At 44.3% G+C, this 18,598-nt stretch overlaps 1 protein-coding gene and 1 long non-coding RNA gene across 6 annotated transcripts in view; both read left to right on the forward strand.

Moving 5' to 3' along the window:
• rnf220a (ring finger protein 220a) overlaps positions 1 to 15,194 on the forward strand; it is a 182,223-nt gene extending 167,029 nt beyond the window's left edge. Inside the window, exons 9-15 of one of the 4 annotated variants that reach the window (XM_058066074.1) lie at positions 3,630 to 3,822; positions 3,995 to 4,050; positions 4,139 to 4,253; positions 7,093 to 7,204; positions 10,057 to 10,251; positions 10,679 to 10,753; positions 13,597 to 15,194. In XM_058066074.1, the coding sequence (XP_057922057.1) occupies positions 3,630 to 3,822; positions 3,995 to 4,050; positions 4,139 to 4,253; positions 7,093 to 7,204; positions 10,057 to 10,251; positions 10,679 to 10,753; positions 13,597 to 13,668 (818 nt within the window). In that variant the 3' untranslated portion in view covers positions 13,669 to 15,194. The remainder of the gene's footprint in view (positions 1 to 3,629; positions 3,823 to 3,994; positions 4,051 to 4,138; positions 4,254 to 7,092; positions 7,205 to 10,056; positions 10,252 to 10,678; positions 10,754 to 13,596) is intronic. The other 3 variants (XM_058066073.1, XM_058066076.1, XM_058066075.1) reach the window with 3 other exon arrangements.
• Positions 15,195 to 15,482: 288 nt separating this feature from the next.
• Positions 15,483 to 18,385, forward strand: LOC131125006 (uncharacterized). 2 transcript variants are annotated; one of them, XR_009128961.1, is made up of 4 exons: positions 15,483 to 15,791; positions 16,406 to 16,943; positions 17,067 to 17,239; positions 17,718 to 18,385. It is a non-coding gene; the product is annotated as an uncharacterized LOC131125006 (long non-coding RNA). The 2 variants fall into 2 exon arrangements; XR_009128960.1 differs by having other exon boundaries at positions 16,406 to 17,239.
• The last annotated feature ends 213 nt before the right edge of the window (positions 18,386 to 18,598 follow it).

Consider the following 18,598-nt stretch of genomic DNA (forward strand, 5'->3'; position numbering starts at 1 on the left):
GGATGGATGGATGGCTGGCTGTCTGTGGGGGCCACCCCTCTAACCCTTGCGCTGCTCTTTGGTGTCGTTTAGCTAAGATTTCATCATTGATCTGTCTTGTCTGCCGTCCCTCAGGCTGGCGGGGGGAAGGAAGGGAGGCAGGTGAGGCTCTCAGTGTGTGTGTGTGTTAGTAGTGAATTCGAACAAAAAGAAAGGCAGAAGCGGGGCCATGGGGGGGTTGACTGTAACACTTTTATCCTTTCAAGTCAAAGGACATATCTCTTCTAGCTTATAATGTGGCGAGAACTTGCAAAATATTGACACACACACACAAACAAACAGGAGAACCACCACTTCTATAGACTTCCATAATTGCAGCTGTGTGTGAACATATGCACAGGAGGACACACACACACACACACACACAGGTTACCGGGGGTAAGTGTTTTCCCTCACACTTCCACTCTTGTGGACTTCATAGTACAGTAAACCTCGGATATATCGGAAATTCGCTCACAACGGACAGATAAAAAAGAACCAATTTTTCTGTAATGTATTTCCAATAAAAATTCATTGCATATATCGGATTTTTTATAACGGATTTCGCCTATTTCGGACAAAATCTCCAGTCCCGTTCCAATGCATTTCCATTAAATTTCCCTCGCATATATCGGATGGCCGCATCGTGGCGCTCCGATTTGCCGAATCGTGACAGGCCGCTATACGACGTCATTTGCAGCGTTTGCAGCGTTGCCTGCGCGTCCAGGTACATTGGAAACATAGTCAAGGAAGTGCCTTTTTATAACGGATAAAATCCGATTTACGCATATACCGGATATAAATCCGATATATGCGTAAAACGGACATTTTCCGGTATACGCATATAACGGATTTCGCTTATCGGACAAAACCAGTGGGAACAATTGAATCCGATATATCCAAGGTTTACTGTATTACAAACCTTTCCGAGTTCTTGACTGGAATATACATTAAATGAGCTGAAGTACCGACATAAGAAGGTTTAGACATTGGAGCCGGTCTTCCACATTCAATTCCCTGAGTTCTTCTCTCCAACTCACCCAAAATAGTTTGTTTTATTTCATCCAATGTTTTTTTTCCCCAAGCTGTAACCTAGCAAATGTCACTCACGAGTGAGACAGACAGACCCTTGAATTTGATATCAGCCCGTCCTGAGAGACAGAAGAAAGGGATTATTTCCGATGAGAGGGCCCAGAGGGCTTGGCAATGTCGAAGAAATCCCTTTGCTTTGTAAATGGACTTCAAAGATGGCCGTCTCATCTCCCGTACCTCCCTCTGACCTGTAAAGGGCAGACAGATAGCGTGATGACCTTTGACACCCCACCCACCCCCCCATCCCCAATCTCGATCCGTTGGAAGGGACGGGAGGTTCCCGATAATTGCTATAGTAACGGGACGCGGCGGAGGTCAGTCAATCGGTTCGATGCGGAATTTCATTCAGTGTGATGACGAATCCTTTGATCCATCTCTTTTGCGTTCGCATCCGTGCCGTCTCTCATCTGAGGTCAGCTGCCGCGGGCGAGTACCTCCGTTTCTATTGATGCCCAAAAACAGTTCACGGAGCATGAACATAAGAGCCAATTCGTGATACATTTAAAGATGAGCAAGGGATGGACAACATGAAAGAAAAACAACGCCAAAACAACCGATGTGATGATTAGTCCAGAAACACGGGGTAAGATGAGGCGTTCGGAAAAAAACAGGAATTGCGGTTTCATAATGTGAGTGAAAGGCAGTTAGAGTGGGGCTGACCTTTGCCTGCTAGATTAGATTGGCCTGCCAAGACCGCTTAGAGGGACAAACAACACACACACACACACACAGCGATCCTGTGTACTGGGCTCCTGCCTTAAAGGGTCCCTGACACAATTAATCAACTTAATTTATCTTATGTACTCTTTGTAATTATCTTTTAGATTATTTTTGAAAGGGGACAGTAAATTCTCAAAATATAGTCTATGGCGCGTGGAGTACTATGACTCAGATACACAAACATGGCGGTGTACGAGACAGAGGATGCGTATGGTGATTGAAGCCAAGATTTGAGACGTGTCGATTTTTCGATTCGAGGCATACCAGCAGAATAGCATTCTTATTCAAAAAGCATTTATACACTTGATTCCGTCATTCTTGTCCTAAACCGTCCTCTTTTGGGAAAAAAAAACACAATTACAGTATCACTCGGATATCATGAACATCCAGCAGCAACACGTGTTTTGGCTTGATTACTATTTTGATTGAAATAAACTGAACCAAGTCGAACTGTAGAAGCATTTGTCTACTCCGCATTAGCCGAGAGGCGTCACCACCATGACGTCACGTCAATGAGGGATGGCGCCATCCGCTAGAAATGTCATTTTTGCTAATTTAACCAACAATGTGAAAACAATAACTAATATATTTAAGCAAATCATCATATCAGAGACCCCTTTTAAGAGCTTCCAACAATTCCAAAAATACTATATAGCTACAATACAATATAGCGGACCACGCCTGGGGCGGAGAACATGACTGGCAGACTCACATGCCTACACTGCAAAGATAAAAAGACTAGATTTTGGGGGAAAAACTACTTCAAACTAGTGAAATTGTCTGTAGTACATTTTAAATCTGAATATTTCTAAAAAATTTAAATCTAGATTTAAAAATAAGCAGGAGTTTTAAGTCGGAAATGCTTATTTTAAGTATAAAATACTTATTTAGCTTGTTTGCAACTGATCAAAAGTGAAATACACAGTGAGAGCGTGGATTTAACCGCTAACCTTTGACTTTCTGAACTATCCTGCTGATGAGAAAAATACAAAAAATAGAAGCATAAAGCATAAATATATGTTGCTTGGATTGAAGATGCAGATGTCCGCCATCTTCTGGTGTAAAGCAGTAACTCCCAAGAGTCAGCATATTTGCATCTACGGCTTGTTTTAAATTCAGCAACATTACTTTGGTGCTGAAAGCTCCTGGAGTCAAGCCTGGGTAGTTCGTTTTTTTTTTTGACAATGACCCGTTGTCACGGGGGGACTTCCACACACTAGGCTGGTGGTGAAATAAGATGGCTGTCAACACTGTCAAAAGCTGTCCACGCTCTCGAAGGCTTGCCTCACACTCACTAGTCCAGCAGAGAGCTAGTTGAAGTTGTGATGGGTGGAAATAAGATGGCTGTCTTGCCTGTCACAGGTTACATCTTAAGCCCCCCCCCCACACACACACACAAACGGGATTGCTGGTGTCATTCGCACGTTCAAGACCCAAGCGCACTCCTCCCCTGGCGAAGGAAGCACACATGCTGAATGAGGAGTCATGGATACAGGATCTAAGTGACAGAGAGACAAATGGTCTCAAACAAACACTGAGGAGACTTCTCCAAGATGTCGTACACACACACACACAACCGACATCACACCTAAGTGGAGCTGAAGGCAGCATTGAGGGTTCGCAACGCTGGTCGTTCATCACCAGGATGTGCCCACGTGCAAGCAAGCCCACGTCCTGTTTCTCAGCCAGATAGATGGTTGAGGTGTCACCCTTACTCCAAATGTTATCTTGTCATTTCTACAACCTGATCTCATTAATACAACTACCCCCCCCCCCCCCCCCCCCCAACCCCCCCACAGCGACCGGGTTTGCTACATGTAGCATCAAGGAGAGCGGAGCAGACAGCGACGCCGACCTGGACGTAGACGGAGACGACACGTTGGAGTACGGCAAAGCCCAGTACACCGAGGCGGACATCATCCCCTGCTCGGGGGCCGGCGAGGACCAAGGGGAAGCTAGAGAGCGAGAGGCCCTCCGGGGAGCTGTGCTGAAGTATGAACAACAAAAACATGCATCATGCGGGATTAGGTTATTGTAGGCCACGCTGTGTCGTAAAGACTACAGTAATGGCTGATTTCAGCAGGAGACCATTTAAACCAGGAAGTCACTATCCTAAGAGGAATATTTTAGTCTAAAAACATATTCTTTTGTGTGTCTGTTTCAGCGGAGGCATGCCCTCGAACAGAATAACACCAGAGTTCTCCAAGTGGGCCAGCGACGGTAAGCAGATAGAAGATATAAAACAATATAACGGCCTTGATATTGGCAACAAGCATAAGTAGAAACATTGTGTTTATATGTCTTACAGAGATGCCATCAACGAGCAACGGCGAGGGCAGCAAGACGGACCCCAGCACTCCCTCGTCCTCCACCTCCTCCTCCTCCTGTGTCCCTCGCACCTGTAAAAACAGCGAGATTGAAAAGTACGTTCCTCTACAACAGGGGTCTCAAAGCTCAATTCACCTGGGGGGCACTGGAGCTACGGTCTGGGCGAGGCATCAGGTTTTCCAAACAAGAAAACAAAACGAGTTTTTCTACAAGAAAAGCTCTGATAAAACATTCCACTGTTCTCAAATACCTTACTTTTTATTTTTCTACACAAAATAAGATGAAAAATAAATAAATGAACCAAGAATAAAGAAAATCAATCAATCAGTAATAAATAAATAAGTATAATAATAAAGCGGCAAATAATAAAAACTTAAGAAACCACATATAGTTGGTGGGTAGACAAATTATTTTTTTCAGATTAAAATGAACAAAGCATTATTAGAGCCCTGTAGACATGACAAAACACGACTATAGTCACATTTATACTCTTTTTATTTACAACATATTGCGCAACTGCAGGGTCTTGTGACACATGCTAACTCGCAAACTAGAGAGCTAGCGACTTAAACAGTAGCCTTCAAGTTATTACCTTTAAACTTAAATAGCCAAAAACTTACCACTTCCACACGGATAGGGAGGACAACTATTAACAGTTATTTAACCTTTAACATGAACATTAATAAAAACGTAATAATTTTTCCTGGGTACATGATACCATACAGCATCCATATCAAACTTGCGCGGGCCGCACTAACATTAAACTTTCATATCAAGGCAGGGGCCAGTGTCCTGCGGGCCAAATGTGGCCAATCACAGGGCACATATAGACAAACAACCATTCACACTCACATTCATACCTATGGACAATTTGGAGTCGCTAATTAACCTAGCATGTTTTTGGAATGTGGGAGGAAACTGGAGTACCCGGACGAAACGCCACACATGCACGGGGAGGACATGCAGAGGGTGGAATCGAACTCGGGTCTTCTAGCTGTGTGGCCTTGTGCGCTAACCACTCGATCACCATTCATTCATTTTCTATTGCTTATCCTCACGAGGGTCGCGGGGGGTGCTGGAGCCTATCCCAGCTGTCTTCCCGCGTGAGGCAGGGGTACACCCTGGACTGGTGGCCAGCCAATCACAGGGCACATATAGACAAACAACCATTCACACTCACATTCATACCTATGGACAATTTGGAGTCGCTAATTAACCTAGGAAACTGGAGTACCCGGGGAGAAAAGCCACGCATGCACCGGGAGAACATGCAAACTCCACACAGAGACGGCCGAGGGTGGAATTGAACCCTGGTCTCTGAGCTGTGAGGTCTGCGCGAACACATTTATTTCCCTTTTCTGTGCATTATAACACGAGAAAATGAGTTCCTGCTGTCATTGGCATACTCCTATTTCATGCATTAACACACACAAATACAGCGACAACACTTCCGATGTCGGCTCTCCTTGGGATGGCTGTGTGTTCCAGTCCTCAAGTAAACCAGGATTGGGAATGATGGGCAAAATTCCCGCCCAAAAAAGTGCAGTTCCCCTTTAACGTGCACTATGACATACTGACCAGTCAGGGGTGAACACTCATCTAGGTTATTACTTTGCCGTTCATGTTTTTAATAAATTGATACATGCTTTTTTTGTATATCTATGGAAGGCACGGATAAGGGAAAGATGTGGGAAAAATCCTCCAAACGTGCACGTTTCCTTTTAAGTGGGCCTAAGAACGCATTTCCTCACTTGCCCCGCACATATTCACATGCGTGTGCACGCTGCAAGCTGGGACAGGACCCTATCCATTTACCCCCCACCCCCCCACGTGTTTGTGTGTCTGTGCGAAGGAAAGGCCAGCGCTCAGTAATTCCCTCATTCCCTCATTTCCATCCCCTCATCCATATTCTCCCACAAGCAAACAGCGGCGTGCTCCCACATGCGCACCTCGTCCCCGACGTGGGTAATAGAGGTCAGCTCATTGTGAGGGCGAGACTGGGAACGTTAGTGGCTAAAAACGAGGAAAGGATTTGGCTGATTGGTTACATCTGCATGTCTGGCATGTCATCATGTCCTTTACCCCCTTTACAACACACCCCACACACAGGCTTTTCCAGCTGGATTGTAGCTTGTCATGGAGGAACGTGGACACTTCCTGCATCGTGTGTGCATGCGTGATAGGAGTGGTCAGTTCTTAGCACAAAAATGCAGCGATGCATTGCAGCACAATGTCACGGCTACGCTCTTAGCGGTTGATGAAAGCAGAACTTGCCTTAATCTAAGTATCAATTTAAAAGAATTCAAGTAGATGCTGAATGATTGCATTGGAACTAGCAGTCGGATGGTTCGGTGCTACCGCCCCCCCCCCCCCCCCCCCCCCCCCGCCTCTCCTCTCTGCTTTCTATAAATGCATGTCTTTGTGGGGCTCCTCCAATTCCTAAATGAAAATGAGATTTGTCTCCTTTGGTTACATTGATACATTGTAGGTGTGTGTGGCTTTTTCACACGGCGGCGTCCGTGATCTCTCTCTCTCTCTCTCTTTCTGATCCCAGATGGGTAATGATCTGGTCGCCTCCCGTGGGCATCCTCGTTCCCTTTGCTCATTCCCCTGCAAGATAAATGAGCTCTCACACACAGACACACACGTTTACACGTGCAAGAGCACCTTAGACGCTCTTTCCCTTCAAGATAAATGGCCCCCCCTTCCAATGTCACTAACCGTGATTGCTGCCAAATTTGCCGCTTCGGCTACAACAATACGGGAGAGATTTCCATGCGGTTTGAACACAATAGAATCTGTCCCCAAAGTTTCCAAATTGTTCTTTGCATCCGTACGTTGTAAATTTGTGTGTTGTACATCATTGGGTGCATTGCTCTCTTAGCAACTTTCTTAACATGACAACATCGTCTCTCTTTGCTTCCACTTCCTCAGAGTAACAGAAGAGGACTCCACAGCTACCACCATGGAAGCTCTAAAGGCTCGAATCCGGGAGTTGGAGAAGCAGATACTGAGAGGGGACAGATACAAATGTCTCATCTGCATGGTGAGTATGTAGAATGTCAGCACTCGTACGTCCTTAAACAGTGGAACCTCGGTTTTTGTCATGAATCCGTCCAACAAGGTCAAACAAAAAGCAAAAAAATATTGTACATCTAATTCAACCCTACCAGACACCCAGAATTATTCCGGTTTTACATGCACAAGAATACACGCAAATGACCGAAATGGTCCAAAATATAAACACAAACATTTCACACTGAACTTTAAAGCATGGAAGGTGACTGATTTCTGTAACCCTTCCCCCTGCAACCTGGGTTCCAGGAATTAAGTGCACTTTTTGTTTTTATTGTCATCCACAATCCTTATGTACGTTATGAACGCATGTCTTTTCTAAAGACAGAAAAACATCGTTTTATGTGTTGTTTTTTTTGTCCAACCAGTTTCAGTATTTTGGTAGTAGTTTTCAGTACTAATTCAATCCCAGCTGCTTTTTAAAAGCTGTCCCCCTTGGTACAGGCCATTTTTTTCAAGGCGTTCTTGAGCCATATAGACATGGTATACACTCTCATATTTCCGCAGAAAAAAAGGTGCTTACCGTTCTTCTGTAATCAACAGTAGAACATAGGTAAGTATCTTTTGTCAACAAAAGAAAGGGAGAATAAAGGCTGTTTGTGAAAAGATACATTTCAATACTATTCATTATTATTCAATACATTTTACAAATATAACTCCATTAACTATTTACTATAACTAAACTGTGCGTGTGTATGCAATAAATTTTCCCTTTGCTGCCCAACATGGCTCCCAAGTTGTCACTTCCTGGTTGCTGCAAAGCGCTCCTTTCCCAGGCCAAGGTGCAGGTGCACCAAAGTATGTGCCGAGGTCTTATACAATGCACTTCTCCCATCTTGTGGATGTTTTTTATTCCGCCTTAAAACTGTACCAAACATGCTCTCTTCTATCGTGGAGTTGCATCATCACCTTGCATTTTAAATAAACGTATAAATACGACTTTGGTTGACACAGCAGCAGTGGCGGCAGCATCAATATGTAGCGTTACCTTTTGGCTAGTGGCCTTAAGCGTTGTGAGCGAGTGTGTATGGTGAAGCTAGTTGCTAGCCGGCTAGTGCGGTGTCACGAGGTGTCACTACGCAGGTCGTTCAGGGTAACGGTAGCTTGATTATTATGCAGGGCACATGACGTCATTTGAGCGTTGTTGACGCTTTGTGGAGGTGTGTTCCCGACGGCGTTATGGGTGGAGTAGTTGGTTGCATTACGTGCATTTTTAACCGCCTCTTTTTGCCAACGCGCAGAAAGGAGAAATACGTGTGTTCATGTCTCACATAAGGATTGTAGATGGTGGGCAAAATTCCAAAAATGGTGCACTTTTCTTTTTAAATGTTGCTACATTTCACCTTCTTTTGGAAAGGGAATCAAACAGGGAATAAAACAAACAGCAGACGCAGTGCGCTTGAAGACCTCATCAGCGCAGGGGCGCACAGTGTTTAGGAGACACAAACTGAGTTGCACAATTAAAGGACTCCCTATTCGGAATCTGTCTGTAGTGTCCCAACTCTACAGAGAACCACTGTCCATCCATTGTGTGGGCGGTGTCGGGCCGTGACGGTGTCCACTGACGAGGGTGTACGAAAACCGAGATCCCACTGGAATAAATACCAAGGACTAGGAATTGTTAGGACAGCCTCATTTCTGCCCGGCAACTGACAAAGTAACCAGTGGGCAAACGTCAAGCATGATAAATGAAAGAAGATTGGAAAATTATATACATTAAAAACGCCGTATGGTCTTTATGCATGGAGTGGATGCTGCGTACGTCTGCAGGTGGTGGTGTGTTGTGTTGTCATGGCGGTCGAAGCGCTTGCATGGCTTTGCAAGGCAACGTGAATGTGTGCATGGCGGTGTGATTACATAATAACAAGGCTAGTGCGGTGTAAATGTACGTTTGGTTCCATTCAGAGTGAAGGAAGTTGGAGAACAGAACATTTTTGTCAAGGAGCCGTTCATCAAGTGTCACGATGCAGATGATGCTGCAGAACATCATCAGTAGTACAGTGCGGCTCGCATCCTGAGGGGTGGACGGGATGATTAGCATCTCGAAATTGCGCTGTCAGGTAAAAGGAAGCCTCGCGTTTGCAGTGAGGATTGATTAGCCTCGCTAACATCGATACTTTAAAGGCTACATGCTCATCTTTGACAAGCCCGCGCACATATTGTCAATACCATGTTCCCCAATTGGTGTCAACACATTTTTTTCCATCGCTCAAGTCCGGGGGACGGTGCGGCGTCCGCAATCGGGCCCTCGTGTGTGCGTCAGCGGGTAATTACAGACGCCTGCACTTCCGAAAAGGTCGCCCGGTGCCCTAGGTGACACAGAGGGCAGGACACAGCGATCGATCAGCCACTGGCTCTTGTCTCCTCATCCGTCACCATCCCTTCATCAGTCAGACACGTTTGGGCAAATATGTGCACAGCCTTTATACACGGACGTCTTGACACCGATCCGTCACTGACGTGAGCGTGCCAGCATGCTGCCCCGTCTTCCTGCTTCCTGTCAGTGTCCAGCTATTCGCACAATAGTACACTAAGAAGTCAGTACTTTACATATGCAGAGTGATGCATTTGCTGCTGCGTGGAACCTCGTTTATTTGATTCTCCTAACTGAGCCGCTCGGCCATCTTTGCTGAAACACTCAGCGACTCTCATTGGCTCTCGTTTGCGTGGGGACTTGCGGCGTCGTCGTGTGTCTGTTGCGCACTGTGGGGGAGCGTATGTGTGATCAGAACAAGCTGCACCTCTATGATTAGCTGCCGCCTTTCGCCCCCCCCTTCTCCTCCCCCCCAACCCCAACACCCCCCCTCCCGCTCCCTTCCGCAGAAGAAGCCTGCTATCCAGTCAGGTGTGGAAATCAAGAAACTAGGGGCGTGGCCCGGTCCCCGGCCTTTGGCCAGCGAGGTCGGAGAGAGGCTGCCTAAGTCCCTCCCCCTCGGCCTGTACTACCTGTACAGGGGCCTTGTGATTGGTGGCTACAGCAGCGGCTTAAAGAGGCTCCTCCCACAGCCTCTACGGAGGGTAAGGCACCCCCCCCCCACCTCGCCCTCCCATATCCTCCCTCATCTCTCCGTACTTTTGAGAGAGCACCAATCCTATCGGATTCATTCATGGCTGTCTCCATCATCCCCCCCTCGAGTCTGCCTCCCCCGTCGTCGCTGCTCGTTTGCCTGCCCGATATTGTCTATGCGTGTGTGCATAAACAACCCGCAGGCCGCCACTGCAATGCTCCCCGCAACCCCTCTCCCCCCATGCTGCCTTGCTTAGTGGTTCTGTGGCTGCCGGTTGTGTCGTGTCATGTGGTGGTCAGTGGTGTCATGCACCTTCTTGGTCGGGGGGGTTGGTCTTTGTCCTCCAGTACTTTGTTTCCAAGATACTCCATACTGTAATGAATGTCAACCGTATGAGTCAAGCTTTCTTCTTTCTATCTGTGTGTGTGTGTGTGCAGGACTCCTACACGATGCCGCTCACGTCCATCCAGTGCTGGCACGTCCACTGTGAAGAATGCTGGCTTCGGACTCTGGTACGCACCCCACACGCACCACTTTTCGTTTTCCGTTGTGTCTCGTTTTATCTTAATCAGAAGGAAAAACTATTCAAATGAGGGGGCGGTCCTAAGTGTGTCTTGGGTTGAACTGTTCGCCTATTGGTTGATCGACATGTGAGTGCGAAAATCGACTAGGTATGCCTGCAAACGGCCACAGCAAGAGGAAGTATACAGGGAGAAAAGTATACATTTACCGGGACAATATCTTCTAGCAAACGGAGATCCCTGGAGATTGCAGCCATATTTACCGCCATTGAGAGTGGTGTGGTGACTTCCTCTTGCTGTGACTGTTTGCAGGCATACCTAGTCGATTTTCGCACTCACATGTCGATCAACCAATAGGCGAACAGTTCAACCCAAGACACACTTAGGACCGCCCCCTCATTTGAATAGTTTTTCCTTCTGCATTTCGAGGACCAAAACTGCCAAAATAATAAATAAATAAATAAATACAAGTGAAAATAAAAACAAAAATGAAAAAAAAATTAAATACAAAAAATAAATATAAATGGAAATAAATAAAAAAATATATACATAAATATTTTTTTATTTTTGTTTTTATTTCCATTTATATTTATACTTTTATTTTTAGATTTTTATTTATTTATTTATTTTTTATTTTGGCAGTTTTGGTCCTCCATACTTTTGATGTTGTTCATGTCATGGCTTCCCCACTGCGGTGCTAAATCATGAGCACCAGCAGCTAGCGGATGCATAATCCAACTGCAGTGATTAGCATCTCTTCCTAACTAAGAATACTACCATCGCGTTTAGCGCTATTTGGGATCGATCCCAACAAGAGAGAGGAGGCAATGTGTACGCCAACATGGCGACAAATAAGTCCATTCCATGTAATTAGCCAGTTAGCCAGCAGCTAACGCCACAGCTATCGTCTCCAAGCTTCCCCAGTCCATACAGGTATCATAACATTACACTTACACATTACTTACAGACAGCAACACCCTACAAATGGCTTGTTAAACATGGAACAAAACAGGGCGTACGCACATTATGAATGTGTTCTAAATTACTTCTATGGCTTTTAATTTCGCTTTTGATTTTCAAAAGACGTTTAGCGGATGTGAATAACACCTTAAAACGAGGCCTATTGTTTCCGTCTGCCACATACCTGCACGTCGTGTGAGTGCGCACTCATGCCGGCGCCAGTCCGATAATGAACGGGACATTAAACTCACCGCCTGGAGACGACTATAAAAAAAAAAGGGCGGGCCGTGTGGATCAAAGTGAACACTAGCCAGCGCCTCCTCGCTTTATTAGGCAATACACATATGTGTATTGTATACGTGTACGTGTGTATACACACATACACACGTGCTTACCAACATGGCTGTCAAATGGGAAGCGGGGAATCCAGTACTGAGGGGTCACAAATCTGCAGCCCCCTATTCAAATAAAGCTATCACCAACCTGGACTGTATTACGAGAGTCAGCGGGGGGGGGGGGGGGGGCTCGTATAGTTATTTCCCACACTATGAATACCTTGCAGTTGACATGCTAAACATGTACTTTATAGCACTAGTCATGGAAACAATAGTATATTTATATGTATTCATGTGTTTTTCATTGGCGGCGTGCGCATTGGATAACGGCGAAGCCCACCCAGTCTGAACATCTTACGGGTTGAATTATCACCTGCTGCTTCACAGCACATGGCACACGGGTCCTGAAAGGAGGGGCCCAGAGGGGGAAGGCAGATTTAGGTTTATGGGTGTGGGATCCTTCCCCACCTGTTGAGTGTCAGAAGAAATGGAGTGTCATAAAAATACACAAGTGATGAAACGTCTATGTCGACCAATGGTGAGCGGTCATGTTGTTTTTTGTGTTTAGCAGTTTTACAGTTCACCTGTTTCATCACGTAGCGGTCAGTTATTACCATCTGGGGGGAATCATCACATTAAATAAAATTAAATATTAACCTTATAACTATGAATGTGAGTGTGAATGGTTGTTAGCAACATTAGCAACAATTAAACAAGGGTTGTTTTACATCAAAATAATAATTTATTTGAAAATAACAATAATGGGCGGCACGGTGGGGGAGTGGTTAGCGCGCAGACCTCACAGCTAGGAGACCAGGGTTCAATTCCACCCTCTCTGTGTGGAGTTTGCATGTTCTCCCCGTGCATGCGTGGGTTTTCTCCGGGTACTCCGGTTTCCTCCCACATTCCAAAAACATGCTAGGTTAATTAGCGACTCCAAATTGTCCATAGGTATGAATGTGAGTGTGAATGGTTGTTTGTCTATATGTGCCCTGTGATTGGCTGGCCACCAGTCCAGGGTGTACCCCAGGACTCTCGCCCAAAGACAGCTGGGATAGGCTCCAGCACCCCCCGCGACCCTCGTGAGGAAAAAGCGGTAGAAAATTAATGAATGAACTTATGAGTCCAGTGAGGCCTGCACTTCTTTGAATATTGTTGCGGGGTCTTTTGTGACCTCTTGGATGAGTCGCCGCAGCACTCTTGGGGTCATTTTGGTTGGCCGGACACTCCTGGGAAGGTTCATCACTGTTCCATGTTCGGACATTTGTGGATAATGGCTCTCACTGTGGTTGGCTTGAGTCCCAAAGCTTGACTGATGGAGCTAAATTTCACATGTATATTTTTATATATTCTGGAGAGACACATTTTTATTTTTATTGTTTTTACAGTTTTACTTAAAGAGGAAATTTATATTTTATTATAATTTATTTTAATTTATAATTTATATACTTATTTATGTATAAAAGCTGCAAATGTGCGGTGCCGTGCATGGTGGAGCCACAGTACGCTGACCATAAACTCTCTCCTTGTTGGTCACAGGGGAACAAGAAGCTGTGCCCGCAGTGCAACACCATCACCTCTCCCGGGGACCTGCGACGTGTCTACTTGTAAAGAGCACACCCACCCCCCCACCCACTCGTTCACCCCCTCCACCGCCATTTCCAGTCGCCCTGTTGCTTCCCCTCCACAATCGATGGGCCCCAAACCTTCCTAGAGAGACTAAGCTTTAGGGGGCATGAGCAGCGCTCACTGTCTGTGGCCAACCTTCCCCCTTGAACGACCCCCTCCCCCCCATGTGGAACACTGGGTGTCATATAAACTGATGGACTGTCATTCAACAGACATCTGGACACACGTAGCCCTGCTGAGACCTTTTAGCTTCACCGGAGCCGGACCTTTTGGATCTCGTGAACCACCCGACCTCCCCCACCCTGTGCTCTGGTTTCTGCTTCAACGTCATAACTGGACAGTTTTTTTCTCGTTGTTGTTGTTGTTGTTGTCCTCCCTTATTTTATGCACAGAAATAATTCTAGAAGACGCCCGGCCATTACAACTGAGCTTCGGTACAAACTAAGAAGAGAGTCACAGAGAAACCATGCAGTCCAAGCACATGTAAGGAGAGTCGGTGTCTGTTTACACACTTGTAGTACTTTCTCATATACAGTTCTGCAGCACACAGCAACACGTGTGCACGACATAGGTTATCTTTTAGTCCAAACAGTTTGCAGAGAAAATGGCTGGAATGAATAAAGCCTTCATATTTTCAAAAGCGATATCATTTGATGACGTTTCACTGTACAGAGAAAAAAAAAAAACTCAAAGACTAGATGGTCAAGATTTAGGTGTAATTTTTCTGCAGAGTACTTTGATGAATTGTAGATCTAAAAAAAAATAATAAGCAAGTGACGATCTTTTGTTTAGTTTTATGGGTGGGAGAGATTCTTGATAACCAAGACGTCATCAAGATGAGTGATGGAAGTGCTCTTCAACAACAGTTTCAGGGGCTTCGATTCAACAGCAGGAAGTCCCCCCCCCCCCCCCCGTTATTCTCATACCGCTTTTGCTGCAAAGGTCAAAAGAAAGGCACTTCTCGCTGGATGAAAAGAGGAATAGCCGAGGCTGGACTGGCAACCTTGCAACACGACTCCGCCCTCTTCTTCCTTCTCTGGCAGCAGCAGCCAAGATGGTGGTGTGCTTTGTGTTTGTAAAACTATGTATTCTGTGATGTCTGTATTGTTGTCAAAAATGCTGAAAAAAGAAAATAAAACATTCTCAAATACCGCAAGTGGTCCTGTTCACAAAAACCCCAATCATGAAATATATTCAAAGGTGTTGATCATTGTTTAAAAAGGTTTGGTTTTAGGACGGGGGGTGCAAAGAAACTTTTATGTTTGTGCATTTGAATAGGCTTTCTGTCATTGTTTGGACAAAACTGCTAATCTCCACTGATTTCTTTTAAACGCCTTTTCATCTCCTGTAGCAAGACATTCTGGGTCCGCTCAACAGCAACACAGTAAACGGCTGATTCGAACTTGCCCCAAAGATGACAAATTGCACAAGATGAATTATGTCACAATTATTTTGTGTCTTGTATATTCTTGGAAATGGTACGTGTCTTTCCCGTTTGTAAACTACATTTGACATTAATTAAAATGATTGTAAATCTCACTTTTACCTCCCTTTTTGTCTCCTTTGGTTTCGCCTTTGCTTGTCAATGCACTCAGTTAAGCTAGGCCACTTTATGGATGTAACTCGTTGTTTTTGGTTCGAGTTTGCGAGTTTTATCAAGTATCATGTAAAAATATATTATATCTCTATACTCCATACTAAATCTAAACGTATAAAGCATTTCTCATTGAGTGAGCGATCACTTTTAGGACAACCGTTAGCCGCTCTTACTGAGGAGCCCCTGCAATACGGTTGTAAACACTACATCTCCCAGAAGGCCAAGCGCAAGCTTTGAGTAGCTTCGACGCCAATCCGCGGTCCTTTAATACGATTTTACATTAAATTTCAGCGTAAATAAGTGGTTCTGAGTATAATATTAAAAACGTGCTGTATAATTGTATAACCCCCAATAACAAACTCGTGAGGTTTTACGGTTAAAGTGAGCTACTGGTTAGCGAGAGGCCGTGCTAGCTGCTAGTAGCTAGCGCATCGGCTAGCATACCTTGATAGCCAGTTTTGAATGTGCACAGTAAAATGTTCTTTGGATGGGAAAACAGCATTTTCAGGTAAAATTGTTTGCCTTTACTAATTCAAAGTTCGGCCATGAAACTGTCAGTGAAAAGTCAGATTATTCATACTATATTGAGAGGTCACATGACCAGGCTAATACTTAGTGAATTAAAGATGGAGAATATACGAATTCAGTCCACGTACAGATTATACGTGATTTGATCAAAATTGGTCGCTGCCAAATCCCGGCATTGTTTCCGTTGTTCCCAGCGCGTGTCTTATGTTTTAATTATTTAGTGTGGCATTTTAACCCCACGCAAACTGCAGACAGCATTGCCATCTAGAGGATTGTGTGGGGTTTTTGTGCTTTGGTTTGTTTGTGCTAATTTATGCAGTGGCTCAACTTGTCCACACGAGGGCAGTGTCTAACCAGGAAACACACAGTCCTTATGTACATGTGCTAAGAAGTTATATATATATATATATATATATATTTACCAAAAAATTACAGCTGTTTTTTTATTTTCAAATTATTTAAATTTTTACCTTGTAAATTATATTCTCATAATATTATGACTTTATTCCCTTAATATTATAAATTTTACCACAATTTAACTTTTGATGCTTCATTAATTTATCTTAATTTATTGTATTTTTCATGTGTTTTCAGGTGTATGCAGGTTTGAATCTCTGTTGGTGTCCTTTCTTCCAACAACACAGTAGACTGGATGCACCAGACCAGGGGTGTCCTAACTTTTTTCAATCACACATAGCTAGCTATGCTAACAACTTAAATAGAGTGGTGTGAAAATGACTTAATAACAACACAACTGTTGTTATGGTTGTTGTCTATTTAACATGGTGATGATTAGCACATTGAAGTGCATGCATTGTTTTTTTTTGTTAGTGTCTTTTCCAGATAAGGCTTTCTTCTGCCAGCTGATTGGTTATAATGGTAAAAGTTGCAAATGCACTCAGTGATATACTGTGGCTTTACAAAGTAATCTGTCATCTACAAGTAGTTCATTCTCCTTTTATCTTGGCTAGCACTCCCCCGGGGGAGAACCCTGGCCTTCTGCATGCATGTGTGTGTGTGTGTGTTGCAGGTTTCCAGTATCTAAGAGGAAGATGGCAATAAGAGATAAAGGGGTGTAAGCATGTGTGATTCAGTTTTCAAAGTGCTTGTACCTCCACCAGCATAAAAAGGGGTAATATTTCACTTACTTTTTTTTTTTCGTATCATTCCGATCCTCGACGAGGGTGGCCTGAGTTCATTCAAAGCATTTCCATCAACTGAAAAACATGAAATTGCATGCAAATTCTATTTGCAGGTAATTGACTCATTGGAGCCTTGAAAAGCTGGCATCAAAGTAGGGAATGAAAGCTCGAGGAATCTACATATTTAGCTGCAGCTGCTGTCACCCTTCAGGGAAGGCACTTCAGACGAGAAAAGTAACCTTGCCGGTCTTACTGCCTTGTGCTCCGAGGGATCGACTAAACAAGCGTAATTTCCTAATAACACTCTAAGGGAAGTATACATTGACAATGGCGCAGATACACAAGGGGTTACACACCAGCGATTTTTTATGGGGGGGTTGCCCATCCTTCCCAATACTTATGTTAAACATGAACACATATTTCTTTCAATTTTCTGTGCATTATAACAGTAGAAAATGAGTTAATATAAGCTAGCTTACAATACTGTGGATACTTGGGATACTCCTATTTCCGCTATGAAGACCTCTAAAAATAAAGGGAAGTATTCATTGACAGTGCAGCAGATACACAGGGGTTACCCACCAGCGAATTCCGAATATTCACTTTTTTTTTTTTTGGGGGGGGGGGGGTTGCCCATCCTTCCCAATACTTCTGTGCATTGTAACAGTAGAAAATGAGTTAATATAAGCTAGCTAACAATACTGTAGATACTTGGGATACTCCTATTTCCACTATGAAATAAACCTCTATCTTTTCTACGATAGAGCAAGAACACTTGGAATGTCGGCTCTACTTGGGATGGCCGTGTCTTCCAGCACAAGACGTGCGATCCGGTCCTCAGGTCAAAAAACTCTGACGGAAATCCGGCATCTTGTTGAGTCTCGGCAGCCAAAACGGAGCGCTAGGTATCGAGGTAAAGTACGGAATCACAACACTTGATGAAACATCAGTGAAGCATACTGACCTAAAGGCAATTTCTTTTCAATTTAAGGCTTTCGGGGTAAGGACGTATGTCTATTTGCCGACACGACTAATCTTCCCAAAGCTTGACTCTGAAGTTAGCTTCATCTGTTTGAATTGTGATTAGCACAGCTCAAAATCCACAAAAGGTGTGAGACGACGCCAACATTTTCATTCATACATACATACATATGTACATGTACCAAAAAAAATCACTTTTATTGAAAAGGTTGATCAGAAATCACAGGAAACCGTCAACACCAAGCTAGCAGGAGAGGCGAGCCGTGTATCAAAATAGACATTTTTATAAGCGTATCAGTTACTTGTGGATTTTCACCATTCATTTTTCGACTGTTTACACCAGGGGTCCCAAACACGCGGCCCGCGGGCCAAATGTGGCCCGTCAGGACACTAGTTTGAGCCCCCCCCGCCTTGATATGAAAGTTTAATGTTAGTGCGGCCCGCGCAAGTTTGATATGGATGCTGTATGGTATCATGTACCCAGAAAAAATTATTACGTTTTTATTAATGTTCATGTTAAAGGTTAAATAACTGTTAATAGTTATCCTCCCTATCCGTGTGGAAGTGGTAAGTTTTTGGCTTTTTAAGTTTAAAGGAAATAACTTGAAGGCTACCGTTTAGGTCGCTATAGCTCTCTAGTTTGCGAGTTAGCATGTGTCTCGAG

This window comes from Doryrhamphus excisus, chromosome 3 (assembly GCF_030265055.1).
Source record: "Doryrhamphus excisus isolate RoL2022-K1 chromosome 3, RoL_Dexc_1.0, whole genome shotgun sequence".
NCBI classification, from domain to species: Eukaryota; Metazoa; Chordata; class Actinopteri; order Syngnathiformes; family Syngnathidae; genus Doryrhamphus; species Doryrhamphus excisus.